General features: G+C 44.4%; 1 protein-coding gene across 3 annotated transcripts in view; it reads left to right on the top strand.

Annotated features, from left to right (window-relative positions):
• FOXN3 (forkhead box N3) overlaps nt 1-26,968 on the top strand; it is a 127,564-nt gene that overhangs the window by 9,902 nt on the left and 90,694 nt on the right. For all 3 annotated transcript variants that reach the window (XM_074148807.1, XM_074148806.1, XM_074148808.1), the window contains exon 2: nt 17,998-18,134. In XM_074148807.1, the coding sequence (XP_074004908.1) occupies nt 17,998-18,134 (137 nt within the window). The remainder of the gene's footprint in view (nt 1-17,997; nt 18,135-26,968) is intronic.

Below are 26,968 nucleotides of genomic sequence, written 5' to 3'. Positions count from 1 at the left end.
GGACCGGTGGCTGCGGAAGGTAGCAGTTGTAGCCATAAATGATGCCTCAGGATCTTATTCAGTTATCCATATTAGTAATTTTGGAGACAGTATATTTTAATTCATTAGTGATGTTCTTCAAATTCCATTCCGGGTGTTACAGAAACTTTGTCCTGGGAACTGATGTAGGAATTTGTGAGAGGACCCATTCCAAGGATCTTAAATGTGAGTGGGTTTTTCCTTGCTACAGTAGAAAAGAAACCAAATTGCTGCCCTTAGCCAGTGACGTAAGATCCCAAAACACTATCCACGGCGTGCCGAATTGCTGTATTTCCTTGCAGCAGTGAACAGTAGCAATTTACCACTAGCTGAGTACTATCAGGATTCTGAAATGCCGGTGTAAGTTGCTGAAAGACAACCCTTGGTAAGCAGAGGAATGAATGGGCTTTTGTATGGGGAAGTCTAAACAGCGTGGAAAAGTGTCTGTGGCAGTACACGGAGCAGAAACTTATGGATGGGGTTTTGCATAAGAGAATCCAGTTGAATGCTGAATTCGCACTCATTCAGGCTATGAGCAGAAAATTAGGCGCTGCTCCAGAGCTATATTTATGGGATCCTGTGGCTGCCTACTGTGGGAGGGCACTCGCTGAGATGAGGCAACTACTGCAAATGTTTGTCTGAGTTTAAAGTTGAAAAAAAAAATGCCTCCAGTGCAGCTTGCAGGGGCTGCAGGGGCTAATGCAAGACTAGGGTTAGGTGCTCAGATACTTTACCCCAAGCTTTCATTCCTATGTTTTTATCTCTTTTCCTCACCCTTTAGGGTGGAGAGTAGGAGCACATCTCTCCTTAGGTTATTGTGTGTTCCAGTAAAAACAGGAAAATCGTTTGTGAAATGCTTTGGTTTTAGATTAGGGGGAGGGAGGGTAAACACTCTTCAGGTTAAGCGATACAGATCATAACAGACCTGGAACGGGTCCGGTGGAGGGCCACGAAGATGATCAGAGGGATGGAACACCTACCCTATGAAGCCAGGCTGAGAGAGCTGGGGTTGTTCAGCCTGGAGAAGAGAAGGCTCCGGGGAGACCTCATAGCAGCCTTCCGATATCTGAAGGGAGCCTACAGGAGAGCCAGAGAGGGACTCTTTGTCAGGAAATGCAGTGACAGGACAAGGGGTAATGGTTTTAAATTGGAAGAGGGAAGATTTAGACTAGATATTAGGAAGAAACTCTTTCCTGTGAGGGTGGTGAAGCACTGGAACAGGTTGCCCAGAGAAGCTGTGGCTGCCCCATCCCTGGAGGTGTTCAAGGCCAGGCTGGATGGGGCTTTGAGCAACCTGCTCTAGTGGAGGTGTCCCTGCCCAGGGCAGGGGGTTGGAACTCGATGATCTTTAAGGTCCCTTCCAATCCAAACCATTTTGTGATTCTGTAATAAATGTAGCAGTTTTGCAATTAGATCTGTTTTCTTTAAATTGTTGGAGAGAACTAAGTAGTTCTTGCATGGTTCATCTTTAGGAATAAAGTCCTTGCCATACAGGAAAAGCTGTATTTGCGAGATTCTCCTTAGTACCAGTGCTTTGCACTGGCAGTGTGCACGCAGCCTTCTCCAGCCCTGGAATAGCACAGGAACACTGCGCTTCCAGAGGTCCTCACCGCTCCTGGGAGCACTACGACAGGTTTTGGTGAGGAATATTTGACAGCTTTCAGAAGTTGCTGCTGCCAGCTCGGATGGAGCTACAATTACACTTAGACTTTGAGAGAAAATGGTACAGAGCTCCGGGGTCAAAAGGTATTTAATTCTGCAGGAATCCCCTTCAGAGATTATACTTATTTATAAACTTAACTGGAAATAATGATACGATTCTTACATAATTCCACCCTTCCTGAATGACTTTATCCTGGTGCAAGTAACCCATTGCCTTGCCCACGTAGCTAAGGTCGGAAGGAGGAAATGCACAGTGTGCACGGGAAATGCAGGTTTTTGGTCTTTACCTGGGCGAGATGGGAAGTTGGAGAGTCAGGATGTGGCCCAGATGGCTGGGAATCAGACAAATGCTGCTGCTTTTAGCGTTGCAGGGTTTGTTTTGAAACAGTTGGATGAACTTGTCCAAAATGTTTTTTCTTCCTGTTTTGGCAATTAATGTAATGCCTTTATTGTTACATAATTACCTTGTTGCACTAATTTATTTGGGTTTTCTCTCGTTTAACCCCCTTCTTTACAGATGAATGTTTCCCCCCTCAATGCTCAGGGTTAAATATACAAACCTTGCTGTTGTAAAAGAGGGTAGATTTATTTTTCACAATTTTGTGTCAAGTTCTAATACTTTCTAGACTTTTGGCTGCGTGGCAGAGAAAGAGGAAAGAAGCTGTCACAGAGACAAATTGCACAGAAGACTCAGTACGGTGCTAGCTTCCAGCTATTGAGACAAATGGGATTTTATTGTTCAGGCTGTACCTCCTTTTCTGTTTAAATTCATTTATTCTTGTATCTCTGTGTATGTGTGTGCGTGTGTATGAAAATATATTTTATATATAAAGAGCATTACACGGTCATATTGTTTTTTAGATCATCCAAACACTTTTAAGGTAAAATGGGAGCAAAACGGAGTATGGATTTGGGCTGTCACACAAAGCTTTGTATCTACTTGCATCTCTGGGTTAGGAAAATGAGATGCTGTTACAGCGGTACCTCTCTGCAAAATTTCCTTAGGACACACGTGTTCTGCTGCTGCAACTGGTTATCAATTAGTCTAAACAGATCACTCTAAGTTAAGAGTCTAACTAACCTGAACCGTCTCTCTTGCTTTTTTTCTGAAACAAAGCAGCACTTAAAATTTAGTAGAACACCTCCACTTTGAATCCTTTCTGGGTTTGCTAAAACACCTGTGAGACTTCACTGCCTTTTGGGCAGCACTGCTTTTGTTGGGAGAAATGAAGTTCCTTGTTCTTGGCTGAGCAACCCTGCTTTGATGTGTCATTTGCTGTTGGCTTTTAGAGCTGAGTAATTCTGAATTTGGAAAAGCAGAAATGTAATTATGACCCTTTCCATTAAGAGACAAGCTTTTCTGTCATTCTTGTTTGAGAAAAAAAAAAATAAAATTTTCGTTTAGAAACATTTGATTTTAATTTGTAGTATTGAAATTGTAGGAAAGATCTTGCTTTCTCATCCTGTTTTTCTGCTGACTAGGAAAAAAATAGGAAAACGTCCTCCCCCCCCGCCCCAGCTAAAATACTTGCATTATTTTAGTTTCAAAGTAAACATGCTTATGATCTAACCACTTTTGCTAATTACCATCTGCTCCTTCATCAGCACTTGAGTCCCACTCACCCTCCAGTGTCTAGTATGCCAAAAACGTGTTTGCCTGGGCTTGAGCTGACGGGACAAGAGGCCGTGTCTTAATTATGGTAGAATTATCCACTTGTGTGTCCCATCAGCTTTGATTTATTTCCTTTGCAATTTATAAAAGGGGGTCCACAAACTTGTTGGATTTGCACTCTGAATCTTTAATTTAGACATGCATTAAAAAGGAGAAGAATTTGCTTCGTCATTAAACTCATGGGTTTTTTTTTCCTCTTTTGACTATCTGTCGATATGTGTTGTTTGGCATCAGGTTAAACAATGAAATGGTTCCAGAGCTGATTTAAATGGCTTTTCAGTCCTTGCCACATGTAGCCTCGGCCTTCTCGCACTGTGTACGGAGATGTGCTCTCGTTTGGGAAGGGAGGGAATTCTGTAGTTGCCCAAATAAATCCTCTGTGTTTGTGTTGCGTGGCTTTTTAAGTTAGACCAAGCAATGCTAGCATCTAGGTGTGCCTGTGCGTAATAATACGGGTGGATATGACAAGGATGGAAGGTGTGTGGGGCTATTTATATAGAGATTTGGGCCTTAGAAGTTACAAAATCGGCTTAAAAATCATGTCATTTAAAAGAATGGGGGAGGGGAAGTGTGCCTTATTTTAGAGCCTTTAAGATCTTTTACGGGCTCTTTTACAGAAGTGAAGACAGCTGGAAACGTTTTGGTTTGGTTTTGGTCGCCCCCCCCCCCCCCCCATGATTTTGCACCATTTCATGACTTTCTAACAGAAACACCTAGTATCCCAACATGCTAAAAAATGCCATGAATTGGCAAAATTAAAGCCAGATTCTGGAGGTTACGATAAAGCTGTAATCTGTCAAGTTTCTTTCAAAGTCTTTTGTTGGTGGCATGTTTAGTATTGCCCTGGAGAGTCTTTTGCAAGGAAAACACAGCAATTACGGAAATCCTCTTCCGTACCGTGCAGATGTCAGCGTTTGTGGTCACTGGGTGTGACTGTGAGGAGAAGAAGGACCCTTTGGAAGATGCCAGCCCTTCTCCACTGGCTGGTGCTTTGGAACTGGTGTATCTGGCTTCTTTTTGTGGGGCAAGCGATGGTGGATTTTCACACCACCAGCATGCTCAAGGGCTGGTTACTGGTTTGCAGCAGGATTTGGTATGTTACGCAGCTCTGAAATGTAAGACCGCTGCTGTCAAAGCTTTTCATCGTCAGTAGGATGGACAGAGTCAATTATGAGGTGCCCATTCCGTTTTGGTCAGCCTCTGGATAGGACCTTCAGCGGTCCGGACCTCATTTTCTAGCTATGTGTTTTTCTCTGTCAGGGAGGTTGTACGTTATTTTTGGTTGCTTTTCACATTCAGATATTAATTTCTGATTGCTTTTTTTTTGTGTTTAATTTTTTCCCTTCTTAGCATTCTCTTTTCTTACTTGCATCATCTAGAAACGGAACCGTTCATAAACGTCCATCTGAGGAACACGCGGCAGGGGCAAGTGCTTTAAATGATCGTTGCACGGTGCTGAAAGCGCATTTGCATTTCGGAAAAGAAAAAAGGTGCAACCTTTTTTTGAAGGAAGATTTTAATTTGTAAACCATCTGCTATTTTTGGTGTGTCAAATATGAAGGCTTCCTGTGTGAAACCGATAGAGAAAAAGATCACAGGAGACCCGGAGCAGTGACTCAGGTCACAGCAGGCTTGTTTGCGTGACACCTGTGTCATCAAAATAGCCTTGCTTTGGCATCCTTAAATGAGATTTTCTTTTCCTTCAGATGGTAGATCTATTCAAAGGCATATTTGATCATGAATAATTTGGAGGAAAACAATTTTCCGTCCTTCTGAGAACACCATACATCTTCTCCTTGTTGCTTCTGAACTCTTCGCAACACCAACATCTGATGTTGGGCAAGTTGTCAATTTTCGTTACAGGAGTCTGCTCAAGAATTGTTTCTCCCTGTTTCCTTCCACTTCAGGCATGTTAAGTCAGATAAATTCATACACTGATGTTTAATCACTGAGCACTAATCACCCTTGTGCAATATTGATCAGCAGCCTTTTGGTATACGATGATCTGAATGAGTAATAGCTTTGCTAGCAAACACCGAGGAATTGGGAGGGTGAAGATGATGAGTTAGGCCAATGTAGAAGTTGATACAGCTTTTCTGATTTGCAGAGGTTTCTAGATTCCATTGAACAGTGTTGTCTTCTCTTTTTCCCCTCCCCTGCTCCAGACTGGCTTTCTTCTTGTTCTCGTGTTCAAGCCAAGCAATAATCCTTCCTTTCTGTGGATGGTGTGTCTTTCGACAAGTGCCCCAGACCCTCTTCTCAGGGCTGCTGAGGTTGTCCACAGTCTCATTTTCCTGAGGAGCCTTGTCCTTTCTTCTCCTCCTCCTCCTCCCTGCACACTTGAAGCACGCTCAGGCTTCCCATGCAGCCCTATTTCATGGGGGCTGCCTGTGAACGTGGCACTTGAAAACGTCTGCTTGTGAGATAATTCGGTTAAGAAGAGAGCAGGGAAAACCCAAGCAGGCAGGGCTGCGGTGTGGGGGTTGAAAGCTTTTTTTTTTCTTTCCTCCCACCCCCTTCCTCCCACTCTTTCCTTACTGGGTAAAAGACCCGGTCTGTGCCCGAACTTGCTATTCTGAATAACCTCTTTTCTGCACACAGCGACTGATGCTCACATCCTGTTTGCAACCAGCTTAGCTGAAAGAGCGCCCCGGAGAGTGACATTTCTATTTCTGTGGGGTTTGTTTCGGTGGGTTTGCAGGCTGGCTCCTTGCTGCTGCCTCTGTCACGTGCCTTTCGATTCTCTTCTGTGAATTTGAGGAAACCCGCTTTTCCTTTCCTCTTTGTATGAAACAGCGAAATCACTGGTGGGATTTGAAATCGCATCTGGAAAAATAAAGTGGACTTTAAACAGAGGAAGAATCTATATTGAGTCAGGATCCACAAGTATTTAGACTTTAATTAATGCCCTGCTAATGCAGAACTAGTCTGCACGGGAAATAACACGAATAAACCTGTGAATCCTATTCTTGCCAAGCTGTAGGTTTTGATCAGGTCTTGCTGACTTCCTTGGAAAAAACCTAGATTTAAATATTCTTTTCTTTTTTTTTTTTTGCTTTAAATCCACGCAGGCCAGTGACTCTACATCTTATTTCTCTAATGTAATCACTTTGCCATGTTTAATAAACTATCTGCACACATCCAAATCTGTTTTACTGGTGGAGGTGCTCAGGGAAGCTGAAATGCAGTATTAATTATCCCCTCTAAAATACGCTTGGTTGAGTGGCTCGTGCTGCAGTAGTTCCTCGTGCCAAGCTTTGTTGCGTCTGCTGCTTTTAGGGTTTTACCAGTTGCAACCCGTAGAGCCTTGCTTGTAAAATACAGACACCTAAAAACACCAAGGAACAAAAAACCAATAATTGTCAGATCTATTTTTGAGATGCTGTGTGGAGGAAAATAAGAAAGGGAGTCTTCTTACTGTTTTTACAAGCCTGTGATACGTTTTTTTTTTTTTTACTTAAAGTGAAAATGGGAGGAAATGTGAGCACATCCAAATGAATTGCTCCCACAACGAGAAGTTCCTATTGTTCCTCCTAACTTACTCCACCTCGAGGATGACTTGGATAAGATGTGTTGATGTAGCTTGCTTTCTCCCCCTGTCACCACATCCTTCTGCCAAGAAGGACAGTTTCTCACCTGCTTTTCCCTCCCCTACCTTCATGGTAGGATGCTCAACCCCTGGGGCTGGGTGCAGGCTCCCCAGCTGTGGCACAGTGGGGGACGGGGCCATACACCTGTAGGGAGGGCCAGGGGACTGGGCTGGTGGCCTGGGTAGGAGGACACGCTGTGCTTAACCCACATGCCACAGTGTCTCCTGTTGGTGCTTGCGGTATCGCCGTGGCCCTGGCTGTCTCCTGCCACTGGTGGGCTGGGGCACCTCGCCAGCTGGAGCTAGGATGGGGAGAGGATGCTTTATAGCCACCTGTGACATGGTAGTCGGTGGAGGCAGACAGGTTGCCCAGCAGCCCGTTCTGGGTATGTAATTCCCTTGCAGTCTTGAGGTCAGAGCCTCCCCACACTGGAAGGTTTTGGTGCAATCATGATGTTTCTGCCTCTTCCAGGAAGGGCTCTATGGCTGGCTCTCCAGAGGACGCGGGAGGAGGTTAGTGCCGAAGGTGGTGCTGCTCTTCCTCTGCATCCCGGCCCAGTGGGGGCTTGCTGCTCCCTGCCTGGCCATGTGTGGGTCTCAGTGGTGTGGCTCTCAGGTGGGACTTCTTGCTTGTATTAAAATAAAAACAAGATGCCAAATCCCGCCAGGTGAGAAAAACCTTCTCGTGCAGGCACTGCTATTTCAGTCCCACCAGGGTGTCCAAGAGGGAGTGTGCTTGCTGGAGCGGCTGGGTTTTGACGTCCCTGCAGGAGGCCAGTTTGCTCCTGGAGCTAAACTGGTCCTGCCCTGGTGTACCTTCATTGCAGAGCCATTGATCTTACTGACTGATTTAGGAGGTGTCTCTCCAGAGCCTTGTGACAGTGCCCGGCGCTGGGGAGGAGGGAGGATTGGTGTAGGCTGCCTGCAAAGGTACCGAGTCATGGTGAAGTCCCAGGTTTTTCGGAGCCCATGAGGTTTGGGCTTGTGACATTTGGGCTGTTGAGGCTCCTGAAGCCAGGCTCTGCCCTGGCAAGTTTGTGCTGATTTGCGCTTTGTGAGTGAGGTGAAGGCTTCAAGTGCAGTCAAGAAGTTGGCTTGTTTTGGAGGATGTTTGCAGCATGGGGTGTGTTTTGTTTTGCTTTCTGGGGTTTCATTCAGCCATGAGAAGGAGGAAAGGGAAAAAAGAAATGATAGTAAAAAATAGTATCTCTGAACCTGGTGTAGAAATGGGACACAAGCAGAGTAGAGTATTGTGTATGTAAGTGGCAGAAATAATTTGTGCGTTGATAGATGTGTGGTGACACCGAGGTCTCTGTTGCAGAAGGACAGTTTTTCCTCAGCGTGTGCCTGCTGCAGGTGACAGGGATCTGTGGAGACTGCGGAGCAGGGATCAGGATGGAGCACAGCTTTGTTTCCCTACAGAGCCCTGGGACACTTGGAAACCCCACATCCAGGCAGCCTCTCAAACCCATTTATCATAATGCCTGGTTTTCCCCCTCAGTTCATCATGCGAACCAATATTAAATACTAAGCAAGGAAAAACCCTATGTTAAATAAACAGTTATAGGGGAAAATGGTGCAAATCCGTTAGCTTTTGTCAGGTCTTCCTCATTTCTATTTTTATTTGTCACTGCTAATGGATTTAGTGCAACCTACTCCCTCCCACCCGCCTCTCCTGGCTGTTAACCCCTTCCCCTGGAAATTCACTCACTGCCTTATTTCATCATTAATACACTAGTAGGCAAAAAATGGCCTGCAAACCTTTAGCACAGATATAAGTGTTGAATAATTTTTTGAACATCTGTGGGGTGAAGGGTTGTGTTTTTAAAATTGTCACTAGGTTCTCATATACGATGTAACTATATATTTGTAAGAAAAGGCAATTTGTATTTTTTTTTTCCAGTTTTAGAAACTAGATAATATAAAAAGTATCGGATGACCAGTGGGTGTTAAAATGAGTGTCCCAGTGACATAAAATTAGTACATCCTGTTAAATGGGCTGTCAGTCTGGAGTCTCTGGGATTTTTTTCTTTTTTCTTTTGCCATTGACTTTATAGGTGACCTTGAGCACTTAACTACTTTTTTTATTCTTTTGTTTCTGTGTCTCCTCAATTTTCTCTTCAATAGAGTAGGGATAATTGCACTTTCCATGTATACCCGGGAATTCTATAGGCTGAAACGGCATTATTAATGCTACTTGCTACCTAATCTCCCTCAAGTACGCCCTGTGATGGGCTGTCATACTGACAGCCTTGTCTGCTGGGCTCTCCTGCCTTCCCAGCCCTGTCTCCCCACCTCTGTTTGATCTTCCACTTTGTTCCTTCCTAGCAGTGTCACAGCCTCTCTTCTCCAGCGCCCGGGCTTCGCCTGGCCTGGGGAGGCTTTGGGGACCATCTGAGGTTGCCAGGCACTAGCATGGAACAACATACAACTGCTTTATAAAGGAGCAAGGAATTGTTTAAGGGCGCTTAACATCATTGCTTTCTTCAGTTGCTTGCAGGATTTCCATATGGCAGCCTAATAGCCTTATGGGGTGGTTTGCATATAAACTCCACAAGGAGATATTTAACAAGCTAAATATGACTCTTGGAGTTGGGTGACATAATGCAACACCTCCTGAGCCTGTTGGAGGAGTCACTTGATGATGAGAGGGGCAGGAAGCTGATGTGGTGTAGCTGGAGAAGCGGTGGAGAGGCTGGAGGAGGAGCAGTGGACCAACTGTGCCCATGGTGTCGTCTGGCAGTGGGTCACCGTGACTGAAATTAAGATAGGGAAGCATTCCAGACCCAGCATTGAAGTGCCCCTTGTGGGATCCAGAGGCTGGACTCTGGGGGCATGCCTGGACTCAGTAGTCTTTGGTGGTAGCTCAGACTTCCTGGGTGTTGAGGTCATGCACTAGAAGATGTTCTGACTTCTCTATACTTGTGAGGGGGAGTGCTGAGGTAAAAAATTGCTTAAAAGCCCATGAATGCCTTCATTTTTTTAAAACCCGAACTGTCGGCTCACTCCTGTGCCCTCTCGCAGCCATTGCCATGAGATGTTACACGCCATTTCCTTGCTCTGCTTCTGGCAGGTGGACAAGACCATAGGACCTGCGCCTGTGGCTCTGCTATGGGGTGTTCTTTGGGGGTTTGTGTGGGGGTCAGCCTCTAAAGACACTGCTGAAGTCCCTTAAGGGCTCCCCACTCCAATAGCCCATACAAGTCCAAAGGTACAAAGAAGACTTCTAATATGTCTTGTGCTGGTGAGACTTGAACTTCTTTAACAGTGGGAGACCTGGACAATGTGCATTTCGGTAGCACCTTCTTGTGTTGCAGGATCTTGCGCTGTGTCTTGCCTGTGCAATAGGTTTGGGGTTTGTTTTTTTTTTTTGACTGTGGAATACCACAGCCTTTTCTCTTCGCCAGCTGTTTTTTCATGGTGCTGGTCAGCCTGGTCTCTTTATTCCTGTAGCATTGTTTATTCGCACGCTTGGCTTCCCTTTTGGTTTGAGGGTTTTTGTTTTATTTTATTTTGAGGCTAAGTAGTCTTTTTCCACTATAATCATACTTCTCATTCTCAGTGAACTTACTCACCCGTCCAACCTCTCTAGTCGGAAGGAACAGTGCCATTTCGTGACTGGAAGGACACCAGAGACATGGGAGATGGTTAATGCCTCCTGCACCACGTGGGGCAAAATCGAGCCACTTTCCTAAAGGCAAAGTAGGGGTTTAAAAGGTTGATGGTTGTGTTGGTGTCTGGGGTAGCTCATTGAGCAAGTGAGCTAAAATAGTGAGGGATGAGCATGAAAGCAGAGACTTGGACTTGTGTGATTTGAACTAATGGATGTTTTTACTTGGAGCAAAATAAGATTTAAAAAGTCCCAACCTTTTGTTTTCTTGAGAAAAGCCAGTGATTTCCTGATGCCACTGGTTTACTTGGGTTGAACACCATACTCCAGCAAGCCTTCCGATCAAGCCTTTAATTTCGTGCATTTAATGAGCGTTTATTTATGGTCATGTAATTGTGTTTTAGCTAGTCAGAGCTCTTTTTCAGCTTTGTGCTTGAGCTGAGCTGTGAGTGCTAGTTTACTGAAAAAAAAAAAAGAGTTGAAAACATGCAGGAGAAGTGGGTGTAAGGGTTTTGTCATGCTACATGCAAATACTACTTTATTTTCCTCTTGGTGTCAAGCTGTCACGTAACATTGCCAAACTTCCCTAGGAAGGGCAGGGGAAGTTTTTAACTCTCTTGAATTCATAGGTAAAAGGGATTTTGTGGAAGGGTTTCTGAAAATTAAATGCTTACTATGCAGTCGTTAACTGTCATTAAAATTGCTGTTAAGGTCTATAGTGCAATTCTTTAAAACTGGCCATATAGAATTTCACTGGTCTGTGCTAGAAATGTTGGAAGAGAATGAAGAAAATCTACCCTTAAACTGCATGAATAGCTATTTGTAATTTTTATGTGAGATTACAGTGAATCTAAGGAATGTGTTTTATAATAATAGCAATTGTTGGCAGTGGCTTTGTTTTTCTTTCTTTAAGAATTCCTTAGCAGTTGTATTTCTCTTTTTTTTTTTTAAACCAGCTGACCTCAGATGATTCAAATGCTCTTGTTTGTGTCTTTCTGCGAATTACTTCATTCGTATAAACAAGGACTAACTGAAGAACCCATCAGCCTCATCTGCAAGGTGCATAGCTGATAAAGGGGTTGAAGGTTTACTATCGTCTGTGACCACTCGTAAAACTGTTTAAAACGGGAGAACCAGTGTAGGCGAGCAGAGCAAGCAACATTATGTCTGTCTTGATAACTTGAAATACTGATGGCTAAAGATAACCAACAAAATTTTAAACAGACCAGCAGACCAATTTCAGCATCTTAATCTTAAATCTCCCTGAGCATTTGTGCCAGATAGTTTAAAATTTGTTATATAGTATCTTTCCCCAGTTTTGATACCAGTATGCTAGTTCTGCCTCATGTAAGTAAAGGAACTACAATTCTGAGTCGGTCCTATTTTAGCAGCTTCATTTCAAGAAGGGCAGGACTAAGGTGAGGGATGGGGAGCTGAACTGAAAAAGAAAGGCGTGCTCTTCTTGGCATCGCTGTCTGCGAGCGAACAGCACAGAGCTGGCCTTTGAGTAGAGTGTTCCTGGTTACACAAGTTCTTTTTGGGTACCGAAAAGCCTCTCTGCCCTTGCTGTTGGCAGTGCTGATTCAACGCAGCATCAGCGGTTGCGCTGGACTTGCCTTTTCTAGTCTCGGTGAGTTTTGCAATCAGGAGCCGCTTGTTTCCTATAGCGCCCGCCCAGCGCCTGCGAACAGTCAAGGGTAGCGGTGTATTCGGTGAAGGATGTGTAATCTGTGTTCTGTTGCAGAGTGGTTTTTAAGACACTTGGCAGGTGTCTCTGCATAGTGCAAGGAAGTTATTTAAGCAAGTCGTTCTCTCCCGAGGTGGATTTTGAAGTGATTATTGTGTTCCTCTTCGTGTGTTTCAGAACTGAAGGCAGGGTGTCATGAGGTGCCACTTGGAAAGTATTTTACTTCTCTTTCTCCTGCCTCTCCACCTTCTCACAAAAATCTCTCACTTTTCTTATGAAATAGAGTTTTTCACAAGGTGAGAAGAGGGGTATTTGTGTTTAGGAGGAATCCTTGATGTTGACATGGTGACATCATCATGGCTATTTCTATCATCCAATTCTTTTTTTGTGAAATTTGCATTTCAAAAACCGGTTCACTAAAACTTGATCCTGGAGAAAGGCTTCTGTGCTCACATGGCGTAGTGAACACCTGGAGAAGCTCTACAGCATTCCTGTGGATAAACTTGTTGGCAAATCCGCATGAAGAGTTTGCTTCAGGCCTGCTGCTGCAGGGAAACTGGGCACGAGGAGCTCAGGATAAATATTTCTTCGGAGTAAGAACCTTTGATACCAACTAATCTCTCTGCTATTACTTGCAAAGAGGTCATTTGCTGTGACAATAGTAGGTTTCATCCGTGCTGAGAGTAAACCCTGAGATCAGTAATGGTGAATACTGGCACCAAAAGGTTCCTCATCGCTGGAGAAAGCATCATTAGTGTTATTCATAGGTCTTGTGTTAACGACCACAACAACTTACACTGAGCTAAGCAGGGACTGATAAGTCACAGTAGTGCGATTTCAAGATTTGATAGCTTGGGACTGCAGATGCTAGTTGGAAATGCCCTTTTCTTCAAGTAATAAGAAATTTCTGCTTTTTCTGCTTGTTCTTACAGTTCCTCAAGCACCCTTGCTTCACCAGCAGGGCATAGTTCTCAAAGATGGTATAGATCTACACCACTGGAGCCTGGGTAGCTGCCATATGCCTCATAACTCATATTGCTGACAGTTTGGGTTTGGGAGGGTCTAGCCACCCATCCCCTCCTGGTTTGGTAGTGGAGAAGAAAAAGGATGGATCTACTCAGTGGGGAGTGGTTGGCTTGGTTTCACTTTTGTTCCCTTGTTTAAAGTAGCAAGGTCTTTAACTCAAAGAGTTCAGTTTAATAATTTTCAGCTTGCTTGGGTGTCTGTGCAGAGCTGTATGGTCACTCACGCACCCATGGCTCTCTTGTTTCTATTCCTCTTCTCCCAGTTTACCCAGCTTCCCTCAGCATCCATGCATCCATGCCCAGCATCTCAGTGCCTCTGGGCTCTGCTGGTCTGTCCCTCAGGGCCATGGTTGCTGGCCTGGCTGCCAGCTCACCCCAGGTCTCCCATGTGTGCCCTGCTCTCCATCATGTTGGTTTTCTTTTTCCTTTTCTGAGCTGCTTCTTGTCCAGCCAGGGTCCTGTTTGTCCTTCCTCGGTGTGCTCTTCCAAGAGATGCATCAGGGTGTCACCACAGCGGGAGACCTCCCGTTCCCCTCCCTGGCTCCCTGCATCCATCCCCTGCTTTGCAGCAGCGCTGGGTGCTCATCAGACCCTTCATGTGAGCCAGCTTAATGAATTTAAATGACATAAAATTGTGCCAGCAAAATAGTTTTCTTTGAGGAGAATCACTGAAATGGGCTTGTGGAAGAAGAGCCGAGCCAGCTGCTCCTCCCTGGTTCCAGCGCCGTCCTGTGCGGATTCATAGCGAAGGTGTAGCCGGAGTTTCAGAAGGTACGATTTGAAATTGCCACTGGCCCTCTGAGCCCGCATGCTTTGCGGTTCCTGTATCTGCTCTCTTCCCAAAGCTGTATTTTGGGCAGACTGTTTGTATGGCAATGAAAAGAACAACTCCGGAAAAAAGTTGCGTTCCTAACACATTTCAAGTCTGTGCTAAAATAACCAGGGAACAAAATTCCTCAAAGAAACATTTGCCAGAATTTTTATATAGATGAGGTATGTATTCTTTCCCAGCCATCGGTCTTGGAAGGAGCTCAGTGCACAATTTTTTTTAATTGAGCTTTGGGCAGATGATAGGTGATATGTAAGGCCAGGCAGTTAGTTGTGAGGTGTACGGAAGCAAAATTTTTATAATGAGAAGTTTTAATAGCAGATAACGCTGTTATCCCCAGCTATAACAACTGAAAGAGCTGAGAAGCAGCATTTTAATTTTTATTTTTACATTCCAAACTTTTTCAGTTCTACTGAAAGATGACCAAACATTTTTGTTTGGATCCTAATAGCTTGTATAAAGTAGGATTTTAAAATTTTTGTATAGAGTTCCTTGGGAGAAAAAACCAAATGGACGCTGTATCATGTACCTTTTCATGGCAATGCGCGAAATCAGATTTGTATATTTGAGATATGAGAAAGACCAAATGAGTTAATAAGTTGGGACTTAGTACACAATATCCTGATACTATATACATATATATTAAGTGAGAGAAAAAGGCATAATGATTTCCTAATAGAAAGATAATAAGGATTTTTTTTAAAGAAAACGTATTTAGTCATTAACTTTTATGGGGTAACTTCTACGTGTTGCTTTCTCTCCCCATTAGTACCTCTGAACTAGTTTATCCGCAGCTATAGTCTCCTCTTGGACAAGGAGGGGGACGACTTGTAGTAACACTCCCCGTGTTTTTAATAACCTTAAATGTGGATGCAGAAGCAGAAACCTGTGATGGGCAGAAGCGAGGTGGCTGTGCCTGGCCCCGGGAGAAGGCGGCGTGTCGGGAGGTCTGGAAGCCCTCCAGCGCTGAGATGGTCAGGGGGGCTGTTATCCGCTCCTCAGCCACTTGTTGCCTGGGAGACAAATGTAATCCAGGGATTTATTTTTTTCCCCCCTTTCGTTGCTGGTTTTTGATTGGAGCCGCTATTGACTTTTGGCTTGGAGGAGGTAGTGAAGCAGCACGCCAAGTGTCATAAGATGGAAATTAATCACTAACCGATGGGTCTGAGTTCCAATGATTTCCTTTCCCGTGATTGCTCTGTGTATGGGAAGACTAATGACACATCTAAACAGAGAGTTAACGAAGCTCTTCACACCTCCAACAGTCAAGAAGGATTCTTAACCCAATGACACTTCGGTTTTCTTTTTATTTCTGCTCTCTGGTGTGATTGTGGAAAAACAAAAGTAGCTATCTTAAAAAAGGAACTTTGCACGGTTGGAGAGCTTTGCCTTAAGTTGTGGGGTTTTTTGCTGCTAAATTATAAGTCAGCTCGGTTGCAGTCAAAATATAGCAAATCTGCCTTCCCAGTGTTTCTTTTAACAAGGAGTATAATTCTTCTCAATACTTTTTGTGTGAGAGAGTTTCTGTTTTTCAGGGAGATTATTTTTGGCTTCTGCAAGGACATGGACAAGCCAAACAAATTTAGCTTAACAGTAATGAAAGGTTTTGAAGTTACTCTTCAGTAGTGACTTCATCTTATAAGGCCCTCAACTTGAACTAACTCTGGTGGGTTTTGGGGAGTAATCTCTTCCAGGTAGATGAAAAGTCTGTCTTGAAGTAAATGAAAAAAGAGAGAAGTTTGGAAAGAATATGTTGTGTTCCAGCAAGTACAAATAAGGTAGATGGTATGTAAGTGAAGCTTTTTTTTTTTTTTTTTAAGCTTATCCCATGCTGTAAGGAGTAAGGAATCCAGCAAAGGTTTTCTCCTGAAAAACGTTCCTAGTTTTGCACGTTGCTTGCTTAAAAGGAAATTTTATGTTCTTCTTGCTCTGGCTCTTGGATGGAGCATGGAAGTGGAATTTGAGAAGTTTGGATTCTATTTTTGACTTTGTCCTTTGCCTAAAAAGTCACTTACTAGACTTATCATGTCAAGTCTCTGGCTCATTGTCCCATATTTAAGAGAAGGCTAAACATAACAACCTCCTTTCTGCAAACTGGTTTGAGATGGTGGTGCATGGCTTCCACCACTGACACCAGCAGTGGATCTTCATCTGTTGTAGTGCTTTACCGAGATGAAGACCCAAGAGTCTTCCTTGCTCTCTCTCTCTCTCTCTCAAACCCCTTGAATCTTGGGCTTTTTGGCCATGCAAGGGCCCTGCTTCACCTTGAGAACGGGAGGATGTTTCCCCTTAGACTGTTCAGTGGCCTTCTGGTAGGGTGCCCTGAAGAGGCTTAACCCTGTGTTCCCAGTTCCACCAAAGCAGTGTGTGGAAGATGGTGCCTTCTTCATCCCCTAGAGCCAGATGTGCTTGTTCCTGAAAGAAAGTGGTGGCCGCTCCTGCATGTTGTGCCAGCCCCTCTCCTTTTCTTTGTAGCCAAGTCTCACAGGATGCTTTCCTAGATGCTGCCGTGCAGCCATCCAGTGACGTTGGGGAAGATTTTTCTTTTTCATTTTTCTGGGTTTTTTGGGGGTGGAATTTAGTGCCGATTTGCTGTCTGTAAGCTCGGAAGGAGGTCTGTAAGTATCCTGAAGCCATCTGTGAGGCAGAGGAGAGCTGAGGAGTTGGTAGGCCTCCACAAAGATGACAAGTTTTCAAAAGGAAACAAGTGTCTGGTTTTGGTCTTCCTTGTGGCTTTAGAAAATAATATCCCACTTTTGGTGTGATTTTTGTGTGTGTGTGTGCGTGCGTTTGTTCTTCGACACATGGAACCGAGAGCCTTGCTCTGCTGGTAGAAGTTGGAGTTGAGAAGAGGTTGAAGAGCAGCTGGAGGCAGTAGCGCAGCTTCCCCTGCCTGTTCAAGAAGACGTCAAGGTTTACCAAAAGTCTTATCATAATGCCTTGAAAGCCTTGACAGTGGAGTTCAGTCAATAATTGGGATTGGCGTTTGTTTTTATGGCAGACCAAGGCCGCTCCTGAGCTATCACGTTGTATGCTTTCATAGCGGAGCCAAGGGAGGGTTGTTCCACTGTTTGTTTGAGAACTCGCACAAAACAATTCAAAATATCTGCACCCTGACCTCTGGTGGGATTGAGACAAGGGCTGAAATTGCGCTGCTCTTAACTGCAGAATAAATACTGGATTTTAGTGTAGTCTTCATGGTACAGATTGACTGCTTGAGTTGCTCCGTCTCCAGACAGGGTAATTACACTAACTGTTGTTTTAACTGATCACAATTTCACAATACCCTTAAATGGTTTAAACTCTGATTATACTGTGCCTTTTTTTTTTTTGTTTGTTTGGGGGTTTTTGGGCATTTTTTTTCCCCTTAGGGGAGAAAAGATGATTAATTTCCTCTTGTAGTATAATGGCACTGATGTCATGTGGTTGAAGTCCTTTTATTTTTAAAACAGTTGCTAGGGTGTTTAAGCCCCTCCTTTTTAACACCGTTTCTTGTTAGTATAAAAGTAAAAGGAAAAGAAAATCACTTTGAAGAAAAGTAGATTATTTTTTAAAGTTTCCATGTAGCAGTAACTGTAGCTTATTTTTCAAATACGGGGTGATAGGGAAATTGCCAGATATTATTAAATCATATTAACTTGTAACAAGGGGGGGGAGGGGTGTGGACGGGGAGCAACCAAAGGTTCATTCTTACTTTTTTCCCCCCAGAAGTGTGATTTAAATCCTACCGTCGCAATACGTTATTGTAATGGAGCAATAATCTCTGGCAAGCAAACTATGTTCACTTCTGTCAGACCAAAACCCCAAAACCCACTGCTTTTCCTGACAAATACTGCTAAATAAATAAGGCTATGCCATTAGATCAAATATTTGATTTTTTTTTTTTAATTCTTTTTTCTTTGCAGAGTATTGGAAAGGGGTCCCTGTGGTGTATAGACCCAGAATATAGACAAAATCTTATTCAGGCTTTGAAAAAGACACCCTATCACCCATATTCGCATGTGTTCAATACACCTCCCACATCTCCTCAGGCATATCAAAGGTAAGAACTAGATGCATTTTACAACTCTTAAATGTTTTCCTCCAGTGTTGCGTATGAACCTTGGGTAAGCCGTTCAATGTAATTAAGCGATGCAGTGTGGAAACGGGCTCGTGAAGAGGGTCTGGGAGGGCTGGCGCCGGCCTGGCCTTGCTGGGGATGCGGGATGCCTCGCTTGCCCCTTCCCCCTGCCTGGTGGCCACGAGTCCCCGAGCGGAGCTGGCCGTCCCGCCTCCCGCCTCAGCCGCAAACGAACGCCTGAAATTAAAATGCATATAAGCAAACGGAGAGCTCTGAGGTCTCTGTGACTCCAGCAACCTCTCCCGGCCCCTCCGGTGATCCCAGAGGGGCACGGGGCAGAGCAGCAGCCATTTTTCTCCCCTGCTTCAGTGAAATGGGCGCGGGGCGGGTTTTGTTTTCCATTTAGTTTTGAACCTGCCGTTGGTTACGGCTAACGTTAGCCAAGGGAGAGAGAGAACCTATGGCTGCCATCCCCCCCCCAGTAAGGCACCAGGGTTTTGACACAGCCGCTTTCTCCTCACTGCTGACACGGAAATTGTTTTCTTCCCTTTTCCCGAGCGTGGCAGCGCCGGGGCAGAGATGCTGGTGACACTGGTGACGGCCAGCGCAACCTCAGGATGGTGTCTTTCACCAGCCATAGCAGGGGTCAGCAGCGTCACCGGGACCAAGCCGGTGGCTGTTGGGGGTGGGGGGGTGGTTGGATTATGGGGGGAGTTGGGGATTTTTGGGGGGGATTGTTTTTGCATTCCGGAGCCGTTTCCGCCTTAGCCTGGAGGCCGGCGGGGAGGGCCGGGGGGCGAGGCCGGGCCCGCGCCCGGGCCCGCGGGAGAGGCCGCCGCCCGCCCGCCCGCCCTCGCCGCCCGACGAGCGTGATGGTCGCCATAGCAACGCGGGCGTCTCCCTGGCAACGCGTAGCCCAGCCGGGGGCCGTTGCGTCACGGCTCCGCCGCGCGCCGTTGCCGTGGTAACGGGTAATCCTGCCCAGCGACACGGCAGCCGCTCCGAAACTTTTGCTGAAAACGGGGATCCTGCACCGGGTCCCCCGTCCCGCGAGGTCGGAGTTGCCGGCACTGAGGGGTTTTGGGGTTACCTCCCCGCTTCTCCCCCTTCCCCCCCCCCCCCCTTTTGGAATGGGGGGGCAGAGTGGGATGAGCCGGAACCGGGGGGCCGGGGTCTCCCCACACAGCGCAGCCCCGGCCGTGGGGCTGGAGCGTGGGTCGCTCGCTCCTGTGTGTCCTGTGGAGCTCCAGAAAAATATTTTCCCTACTGCCACCTTCTATTCCCCACTTTTTGCTTTTCCCCTGCTCCCGGCCCATCCCACCGCTGCTGCGCTTTGCAGAAGAGCAGAAAAATAATTTCAATAATGGCGTTAAAATTGTAATTTGAGTCTTTGAACAAGGCTTGTTTCCAGAGCCTCGCTTCATCATCTCTGTTGCCTTTTTAAGAGTATTTTAATTATGGCCGTGCAGATTTATTCGGAGATTCTCATACCGAGTAAAATTGTAATGCACATCTGACATAGAAATGGAGGGATTTTGATCCCTTCTAATCCCTGCAGGCATAAAAATCCAGCAAACACACGCAATTGAGAGCTGGAGGGTCTCCGATGTTTTATTATTTTTTTTTTTATTATTTTTTTCATGCTTGAAGTGACTGTTTCCTGCCTGGCTCGGGTTTGCCGCCACGGCCGTGCCTTTTGCTGGCAGACGTTGCCGCAGGAGCTCACAGGCGGCATTTCCAGGACTGGTGGAAGGGAGGGATGCAGCAGCACTGGCATGAGCCATCCCTGCAGGGACAAGCCCCTAGAGACACCCCAGGCTGGGTGCTGGCTGTCGGGGAGCCTGCCCGGGCTGGCTGCCTCGCATCCTCCACTGCTCGCCCATCCCGGCTGCATCCACCCCTGCAGAGCCGCAGACCTTGGGTAAAAGTCACGCTGGCCTCTTCTAATGGGGTGGGGTGGCCGGGACCTCAACCTCTCGGCCTGTTCTCACGCGTGGGAGGGCCGTGCTGGCACGTGCCAAACAGCACGGGATTTAAGAAAGCATTTTGAAAGACTGCCCAGGTGTAGCTGGGCAAATGGCAAAGCTGTTTTCTGAGCGAGGGAGAGAGGGAGGATGGCTACCGAAACACCCGCAAGCGGGTCCCGGAACTGCTAGGGACACTTCCTCTCCCTGGAAACCCTGGGATGTCAGAGCTGCTGCTTGTGCTGCCATGCTCTTTCGAGTCTTCCTTGTAATGACCGCATCCTAAAACAAAGAGCTTGCCTGGCTGCAGGAGCAAATGCCTCGCAAATTGAGGCTCAAAGGAGGCCGGGTTTTGTATGAGACCAAGAAATTGTGGTCTCGCTGTTATTTTTGGCTGGCTATCTTTCAGCGGTTCTGCTGTCAAAGAAAACGTAATCTTCCCATGGTCTCCTAAAATATTTATTTATTCATCTATTAATGACTGGCAAAACATCAACACAAGGCCGGTCTAGGCCATCAGCGACTGTTGAATTAATTTAATTATGCATTGGCAGTTACGTTGCAAAATAATTTATTTATTTTTTCGAATACATTTCTGATATATTCACAAGGAGTTGAACATTCTCTGTGCATTTGGAAAATCAGTAATCCCCTATGTAAGTGATTGTTTTCTCATGTGTACAAAGACTTTGGTGACGGGTAGAAAATGTAAATCCACTCTGCCATCGCTGGATGTGCAGAGCAGTACATCGTCATAGTAACAAATTCCAAAGGAAATTTTTCTGATAGTGAAGATAATGTGTCTAGAAAAGATCCTTGGGTGGCAGAGGTTTTGCTGTCCATCCGTCTTACAGAGCTGAAGCCCACAGCTAAGAGAGAAACTGTGTCACCTGATATTAATGAAATATATCTGGAACCAGATGATTCGTCAGTATTACTCCTGCCTCTAGGAACAGGATTAATTGGAGGAGTTAGGAGGTTTATAAGGATCAGTTGGTGCAATTCCACAGGGGCAAATTGACCTATTGCTTGTCTTTATCAGATGTTTTAAAAGAATAAGGATACACAAATGAATCACATGTTCTGTTTAGTATCTGCGTAAGCAGTTTAGGGGTGAATTGAGCACAGAGTGGAGGAATGTATTGTAAAAATATCCCAAGCAAGGTGATCACTGAACAGACAAATTCTCCTTTTTCCGAGCAGAGTTAATTATATCAGATAATTTCACTTTACAACTTCACTTAGAGCATCCTGCATAAACATCCCAGGGAGGACCTTTTATGAAGGAGTTTTGTGGTGTGAACCCGCAGGTTTGGATGACTGAGTCAGTGTTGTGCTAGTATCGTTTGAGATTAGGCGTATGACTCAAAGCAGGAAGTTTGGATTACATTGGGCTCCATGGATAGAAGACCATAGTTTCGGGGAAAAGAACAACCTTGCAGTGTTTGTACATAAATAAGAAGGAACTTCGGGGTACAGTTGTCTGAATTGCTACTGCAGTTCAGGGTGAAGATTATCTGTAAGCTGTAAGAAGAAAAAGAATATAGTAATGTGAATTATGTAATTTTAATTGGATTGGATGTATATTCTTAAAAAAACATATTCATGCCAAACAAAAAAAAACCTTGGATTTTTATCTGGTTCTTCCAATTGAAGCATATATTGTGTCATTTATGACAAATTTCAAGGGTGAACTAACACTGATATGCAGCGTTACCAAGAAAACGCTCTCTCCTTGGTGTGGAAAAATCCGCTTTTGTCTAATGTGTTTCTTTTTAAATATTTACAAATGCGTTGGCAATAGCAACCTTGAAATATATTTATAGACACAAACTTAGTTAAATAACTGTGTAAGTCAGTGCCTTGATATTTCACCTATATGTTCTATTTCTAGTTATCTGGCTCTAACTGAACTGTAGGTGGGATTTTCTCTTCTGGTAGTGCTTCAAGGACATCTTGAAATGGATTTTTCTTTTCCCTGTATGTATTATACAGGGCTAGTTCTCAATTGTATTTCTTCTTCTTTTGCTGAAAACGATCAAGAAATGTGATGTAAAATAACAGAAATCATTAAGTTTCACAGATGGTTAAAAAGTATTTGAAGATTTGAGTGACAACCTAGGGGCATTGGCTAGATCCCTTTACAGACCTGTGGGGTGTTATTGTACTGCTTTTCCTTTTTCCAGTGTATTTTGCTAATTGTAGTTTCTTAAACCAGCGGCAAACGTTGACGCATCTGTCCTAAGCTGCCATAAAACTGATGAAATTACAAACGAGCCCCAGAGAGAAACCGCAGAGTGGTTTCTTCTGCTGCCCCCACCTGCCTGTTCCTAAAGGCTTCCTTGGCTTCCATGTTGGTTTGCTCCTTCCCATTGGAACAGTTCCTTGGGTGAGCTTGGTTGACACGTTCTACTCCAGGAGGACTGAGACCCAGAAAAACCACCTCTGTTTCTTGTGTAGAGTCACTTTCCAGAACAGCGTTTCATTTACATGTGCCTGACTTGGTGACCGTGTTTTCCTTTCCCCTCCCCTTGTCGAGTGTGTAGTAGGGGGGTGGCCAGTGGATCACGGAGGGCCTGCAGGTACCCGAGTGACCAGTTTCATGAAACTTCACTAGCCTGGGATTTGAAGAATTTGGAGCGGCTTCTGTTTATCAATTTTAGTGTCTCATCACTATTTCCTACTGCTGCTGACTTCCCTAAAAATGCTATGAGCTCCTTCAACCTTCATCGCTTCTCCAGTGTCCTGTCTTCCGATACCTGTTTCTGCTAAAAATATTTTTCCTTATTCTTTATCCCGAGGCAGAGGTTAAGAAAAGGGGACTTGGTGATTATGAACCCCTGTCTAACTTTTGAAATTTATTAATAGAGACACAATGAAAAATTTGCGAAACTTGGATTTCAGGAAGAAAGCTTTATCTGCCAGGACCTGCCACCGCTGCAAGCCCTGTGGTAAATGGCGGGAGGGGCGGCCTGGGCACGCTTACATTTGGATTTGAACTTAAAAAAAAAAAATTGCGTTTACCTATTTTGAGGCTGAAAACACACAGTCTTACCGCTCCTAGTCCTTGTTTTCTGCTTCCATCTCAGCAGTAGAAGTCCTTCTGCTGTGCCGTGAGGAGGGCGAGGGGCTCCCCGGGCAGCGCCTGTGGGGTCCCTCACTGTTCTCGGTCCCCCCGGTTTTGGCTTTACTGTCACAAGCTTCACCCTTTTCTAGTTGTTTATTGAAGCTAAACCTGCATCGCAGTTAATGTGTTGTAGGTTATCATTTTGGACAATATATTAAGCACTCTTTTTATCCATACACTTCATACGCTGAGATCAGAAGTGATCTTCTGTGGCCGTTTGGTGAAACAACCTTTTCCCATTCACTGAAAACTCTGAAGCTCTGGAAGACACTGCAGGGTTTCTCCCTGCAAGAAGGCACCTTGAAAAGAAATTAATTGGTTGTCCTTTGCAGTCCGGTAACGTGGATTTAATTCTGCATTATTGTTCTTGTTTTCATTTTGTTATTGTTTTCATTTCAATAGGAAATGAAGCTGACCATAGAGCAGTCTAATATTAATTTCTGTGCATGTTATAACCCCTTTATGAGGATCAATCTAGATATTTTACTTCCTGGGTAGAGTCAGAAGTAGTTTTCTTCTCTTGGTATGGTGCTAAGGCACGAGTCCTTGGGGAATTTTGTTTTGCTGGTTTTGTAGTTCAGAGATCACAGGGAACACAACTTCTTCTGAATTGCACCCTCTGACACCGTACGTAACGTGTCTCGATTTGAAGAGCGTCTATACTTCAGGATTATGCTGTTTTATTTCTGTTTTCTGGCAAGTTAAAGAACATCGGTTCTGCTTGATGCCAGGTAGGAACAGCAAAGAAAAAAGAACTTTTGCTTAAGTGGATGTCTGTAATGCTATCAGTGAATAAATATTTGAGGATTTGCCAATCCAGGACTTGTTTTCTAACATATTCTTATCAGCTGTCTAGCCAGTAGACTTCTGTGATATGGGAAGTATCCCATAGTTTCAGAAAACAAAACAGATCGGCTCTTACCTTTTAAAAGGAATTTTCTTGTACCTTACAGTATGAGGGAGGTGGAGAAGAGGGAGATAAATTGGGAAAGGTGGCAGCAGATCCTGGGCAGAAAAAGAAGAGCAGAAAGTCCGAGTCTGTCCTCTTTCACGGAACAGTTCTGTGCGTCCCTTCTGCAGCGCCCGTGTGCTCGGCAGGAACGCCTGGTGGAAATACAAATAACTCTCTAATCACATCTTTGTTCCTTTCAAAATTGGATAAGTGCTTCTGAGCCTTCTAAGCTGAGATGTTTTCGATTTTTTCTCATCCAGAGCCCCAAAATAGTACAAATGTCTTGTTTCTCGTTTGCCAAACACGTAAAGATTTGGTTGAGTCTTTTTTTTTGGCTCTTTGGTAAAGATCTGTAAAGCAGCATCCTTAGCCTGTCGTATTTCTCTAGATGCTGGGCAAACACCAGCTCCTTGCTTAACATTCTTATTATTCATAGCCCCATTTGTTGAACAGTCTTCCCAGTTACTTGGCTTTTTAGGCTTCCCCCCCCACCCCGCCTACTGTAGATAAATATAGCTTTATTCCAAAGATAGCTTGGAATGATACCATCAATATTTCCACTTCACTTCATGGGAAAAAGAAAGTCTAGGGATGTGTTTTGAAAATTTTTTAGTTTGTTTGTAAATACCTCTCTAGCTGTGGGTATTTCCCGAAGAAAATTGTTACAATGGGCTCATTGATAGAGCTGTGAATTGTTGACTGCAGACACTTGGAAGCATGTGGGTGCTGTGCTTCTGAGACGGTCTTCTGCAGCTCCCCATCCCTGTTCTTCGCTGTCCTCAGGGTGTGCTCCTGTACAGCTGGGGTACGCATTGAGCAGGGGACGTATGGGATAGCAAAAAACAGAGCATGGGGCAAACAAATCTCTCCTTAGGTTACTCAGCAGTGTTCAGTCCATCTCTCACTCTTTGTCCCGTTAATAGCATCCCATTAATAATTGCATCGCTTTTGCAACTGCAGCAGTTGCGTGGATGGGGAAGGCAGTGTAAAGCAGTTCAATCACTGTTCACTGAGATTTTAGCAGTTGAAAATTAGGACTCAAGAACAGGTGTTTGTGTGATGAGCGGTGGCTGACACGAGCATCACGTTTGTTAATCATACAGCATTGCAGCAGTAGAAGTCATCCGACTTCTGCATTTGAAAACATAGACTCATGAACCTTGGGAAACCAGAAATAATATCATGTCTCACATCTTACTGCTGCTGGATTCAGAAAAGGTTTTTTATTTCCAGAAGTCAAGTTAAAATTTTAATTTTTCTTTTTATTTTATTTTATTTTATTTTCTTCACTTCTCTGTTAGTTACTGAACTTCTTTCCTTTGGTTCCTTTAGTAAGAAACATTTACAAGGAAAGTCACCTTTTTTTGCAGTCCTGTTGTAAGACTGACATTGTTAGAAAAAATTCTACTGTCATATTAGTAGTAATAAACTTTCCATGAGTAAAAAAAAAAAAGCTATGATAACTTCAGAATCTCTCAAATAGTAGGGAAGGGGAGTGGCTTTTCTGTAATGGTTACTCTTGTGATTTTAAGCATTCTATGTTTTATGCTACAGTGGCCTAATAAAATGTTCCTTCCCCTTTCCCCTTGCGAAACAGAAGCGCTCAGGACTTGCACTTCTTTTTTTTATTTTTTTTTTTTCAGTAAAGCCATGACGAAACTCTGAAGGCTATATTTGATTATTTTACTGTATTTTTTCACAGATGTTTTGACTTAATTTTGGGAACCCCACAGTTGTTTAAAGAAAATCTGTCAAGCAATTTTGGTACACCTAAACATAAATCAGAATTCAGAGGCTGTGTTTTAGATAGATTCCAAGAAACTTGTTGGCTGCCTTTCTGTTCCAGGTGGCCCTGAAGGCAGTGTGTACGTGTGGGGGGCTCATCAGTGAAGTATTATAAAACTGTTTGTAAAATGCAAAAAAAGGGGAAAGGAAGGTTTAAACAGTGTGTAAATTAGTGGAATTTGCTACGACAAGAAGGTGCTGAGGCTAAGGATTACACAATAGTCCCCCAAAAGGTGGAGTTTTGTTTAACTACCGTGTCCAGAGCTAATCATATGCATCTGGAAGAGGACACTAGACCTCCTGGGATTTTTAGTTTTAAATCAGTCTCTCTCTGGTATTTCGAGTCCAGGTGGGCTGTAGTAGCACGCACAGATTTACCGTGCTGTGCTGCTTTCCGTGAAACTTCTGTCTCTGGCATGGGGGTCACGGAAACCCTGGACCAAACAGGCTTGTTGGTTTCATCCAGTTTGGTGGTTTTGATGTTGTTATACTTTTGATAAGATTCCCTGTTTTGAATCTGAGGCTTTTTTTCCCTATGGCTGTATGTTGTTGTAGTGATAAATGTGCAAACCTCTGGGGGTTTTGGTGCACAGGTATATGTATATGCAGTGTTTTTGACATACTTTTTATGTCAAAATGCAGCTGCCAGGGAAGCTGCTCTCTCTTGTGCTTAGAAACAAAATGTACTGTTCTAGTGCAGGTGACCTATTTCCATTACAAAAGAGTAAATACTCACAGCAACAGGGATAGGAGAATTGCTTGAGACAACTAGTCTGAAGTGGGTTTGTGTAAGCAGTTTGACTAGCAAACACATTAGAGGAGTTCATTTTGTTGTGTGGATACCAGGAGAGGAGCCCTGGAGAGGTGCAGCCTGGCTCTGCTGCTCAGGGTGAAGTTGGTTGGGTTGTCACGTACACCCCTCTACCTGTTTACAAAGGAGTACTGGTTCCACCTCTGTGTTTTGAGATTGTTTTTCCCTTTGTGAAAG

The sequence above is a fragment of the Numenius arquata genome, chromosome 6 (assembly GCF_964106895.1).
Source record: "Numenius arquata chromosome 6, bNumArq3.hap1.1, whole genome shotgun sequence".
Taxonomy (NCBI): domain Eukaryota; kingdom Metazoa; phylum Chordata; class Aves; order Charadriiformes; family Scolopacidae; genus Numenius; species Numenius arquata.
The sequence above is the reverse complement of the archived record's forward strand: the minus strand, read 5'-3'. Positions and strand labels throughout refer to the sequence as shown.